At 30.8% G+C, this 3336-nt stretch overlaps 1 protein-coding gene across 1 annotated transcript; it reads left to right on the plus strand.

The window, feature by feature from the left end:
• Positions 1 to 960: 960 nt before the first annotated feature.
• On the plus strand, positions 961 to 3333 carry LOC134261271 (allograft inflammatory factor 1-like; the record flags this gene model as incomplete). The annotated part of the gene is made up of 5 exons (XM_062743716.1): positions 961 to 1119; positions 2475 to 2536; positions 2661 to 2727; positions 2992 to 3033; positions 3280 to 3333. Coding segments are annotated over exons 1-5 (253 nt in total), but the record flags the coding sequence as incomplete, so codon positions are not given.
• Positions 3334 to 3336: the final 3 nt, after the last annotated feature.

Below are 3336 nucleotides of genomic sequence, written 5' to 3' on the forward strand. Positions count from 1 at the left end.
ACTAGTATTTACGCCTGAAAGTATTGAAGAAAGGCGGCAGTCTTTAAACGTTGTCAGTTACCATTCAACAGATTCTGATTATAATGGTTGTTCCTTATAACATGACTGTCATTAATTGTTACAACACAGACCTTGATTCACATTCCCTTTTCCATGATATTCACAGCACATGACCTTTAATGAAACTTAAAGTTTAATGTAGGTAAAAACCCTAAAGTATATCCTATTTACAACAACTGATTAAAATTTTTAGCCGTTTTCTAGTAAAATGTTATACTTATTATTATAATTTGTCAAGTGTGTTCATTTGTGTACACGTAAAAACACAAAGAATCAATATCAATATTACTTGAATATTGTAGTAATTCATCATTACTTGCAATATTATATATGAACTGTAACGAAGGAGAACATCTAAACACCCACACCTCAATTAAGAATCAATTTTGTGTACATTAAAAAAAATCTTTTCCATATAGAACGGTGCAGAGGCTCTTTAGTAATATTGTTTATTAACATAGATGTCTTTCACTGAGAATGTTATACGAGGTTAGCATTAGGAAAAATTCTTCATTTGTGAATTCAGCAAGTTTCTCGGAAGAGAGGGGTGGGGCTACACTGTCATATTCTTTCTTTTATTAAGTATTTTAAAGAGGAATTTATAAAATACAAAAGAGGTAAGTGTGCATGAATAAGATTTTTTCAATGCTTGCATTACAAGACTATGCATATATCAATTTTGTCATATAAATCACATTTATATTAATTATTTTTATTTTTTAACATGTGTCTTAAGATGTTTTACATTTATATTTTTATTTTTTATGCATATTTTTGTTCTAAAAGAGATAAATTATGTGGGAGTAAAATAGTGAAAATAGTGTGCGTAATTATTAGATCATTAGTACGTATGTATGGACGAGTCAATATTATTACGAATACCACGTGACAACAAACAGGAAGTTTAAGATACAACTGACTTAACATCGCTGACTGTGGACACTCGCTTGTTGAAAGACTTGTGGGAAGTCGACCGTCTTATTTCGGGCATTTGTGTATTGAGATTTGAGAAGAAGGAATAAATTGAGAAAATGCCGGTGGACTTTACCGATAAACAAGGTAAAGTCTTGTTTTATCTTTATACAAACTTCTCAATATACATGTAAGGCATTTAATTAAAGGCCAAACGTAATTTTTATTACTTGTATTTTTCTTTGTCAAATTTACTTTCGATAGACTTCATCAATTGTTCTGCCTGATTTTAGGTTTTTAAAATCATTTATGCATGCATATCCTTACTTGATCAAAGTGTTGATAGCGTATTAGGAAGGTAATGTATTTTTATTCTAGAGATTACAGGGAAATATTCTTTCTGTAAAACTTCCCCTAGCCCCCTGGATCATACATATACCGAATTACTTTTCCTAATTTTAGGTTAAAAATTCTATACATATCAGTTTAATACTAGTCAGTTTTCAACGTTCAAAATAGCATGTTAACACGGCATATTCCTAAATGACCTTATATATATGGACATAAAATAACTCCCTATAACGATATCTGTACGTAAGCTTGATACCATTTTTACACTAAATTTTAATTCTTTGCAAGTTTACAAACTTTTAGTTAATGGCACGCATTTACAAGATTTTGTAGTTTAAATTATACCAGTGTGCAATCAAGCTTCTATGTATGACAAGACCCCCTGGGCCAAAGTTAACCAGCGAAGCAATCAATTAAGATGTGGCCTAGTTCAGGGATGGTCTCGTTATGTGTAATAATAAGTTTATTTACTTCCATTTGGGGAAGTGTAGACAATGTCCATATTGAGAGAGAGAGAGAGAGAGAGAGAGAGAGAGTATTAAATTACTTCTAATTATAAAACTCCGGAGAGAATTATCATTTGCCTGTATAGGATGTATAAATCTTAAGATTAAACTATATCTCTAAGATAAGATCATTTGACAACTAGTTCCCGTTAATTATGCCACAGTGCGTTTGTAGTGACAAAAATGTCTGGGTATCTAGGTCATGTCAAACATCAAAGTGTCCCAGAGCATGTGAATGTTTTTTAAACGACAAGCAGTTAAAAACCATTGTCTCCAATATCTATTTTATTGAGCGTTTGCACAACCTTTTCTAATATAATAGAAAAAAATCAACTAAAATATACTGAAAGATTATTAGTAAGGGATTTCCCCCTGACAGTTGCAGTTTGAAAGTTGGAGTAAGCTAATTAAGACTTTCCTATCATTAGCTATGAATGGGAGTCGACTGTTGTAATCCGGAAAACTTCATAAGTACCACTTACGTACATATGACAAAGCAATCATGTACCAAAGCTTCCTACTATAAAGTTATAATATAATCAAAACAAGGGAATGACTTAACGAGATAAATTTTATCATCAGAATATGCGTTTGCTCTCATTATTGGTCTTGAATGTGTTTTATTTATGTAATGAATAATTTTAGGAGGGAAGACATACGGACAACTAAGGAAGAAACAAGAGGATGCTCTGGACGAGATCAATAAGGTTTATATATAATTTCATAACAGTTACAAGTATTACTATATCATCGATTAATATCAAACTATAAAAATGTAGTGTTACAAAATGATCTGTTATAGTGTATTATAGCTAAAGATTTTTGTTTTAGGATTGTGTGGATGGTGGCGACTATAGCGATGTTGAAGATTTAGAGGAGAAATTAGTGGCATACAAAGGTTTGTATGCAGATTTATAGTCCCAGAGAGGGCATGTAATTGTGGAGGTAAAACTTTTGAATTAGAAATTGCTTTAAATGCGTGAGATAGTCAGAGATGAGAGCATGAACGAAGCTAAGTGCCAGATACATCAAGTAAACTCATTTAAATAAGCACAATTTTATGAAAACTAGCATTTTTCATTATTCTTAAAAAGCCCAAAGAAATCTTAATGAAACATAGAGGTGTGTCTATACATTATGTTGCATTTTTGTTTTGTTACAGCTAAGTTTATGGAATATGATCTGGACAACTCAGGAGATATAGGTAATTTATTAAGATTTGATCATTTTTATAATATCTATTTATTATAAAATCACTAAACCAAAATGATTTCTCCTTATTTTCTAAAGCGTTTACTGAAATTGTTACATGCAATGCTACAGTAAAACATAGTTTGCTATTAACATATTTTATCTGTTCTTCTCATAATTATATAATAATCATAATTTTGTTCTTTTATTTGTAATTTAAATCCTCAAAAATTATTTACCTTAAATTCTCCTTAAATAGACATAATGGAGTTGAAACAAATGATGGAAAAGCTAGGCCAAGCCAAGACCCACCTGG

Source organism: Saccostrea cucullata, unplaced genomic scaffold (genome assembly GCF_032062105.1).
Source record: "Saccostrea cucullata isolate Sc308-1 unplaced genomic scaffold, CSIRO_AGI_Scuc_v1 ctg11873, whole genome shotgun sequence".
NCBI lineage: Eukaryota > Metazoa > Mollusca > Bivalvia > Ostreida > Ostreidae > Saccostrea > Saccostrea cuccullata.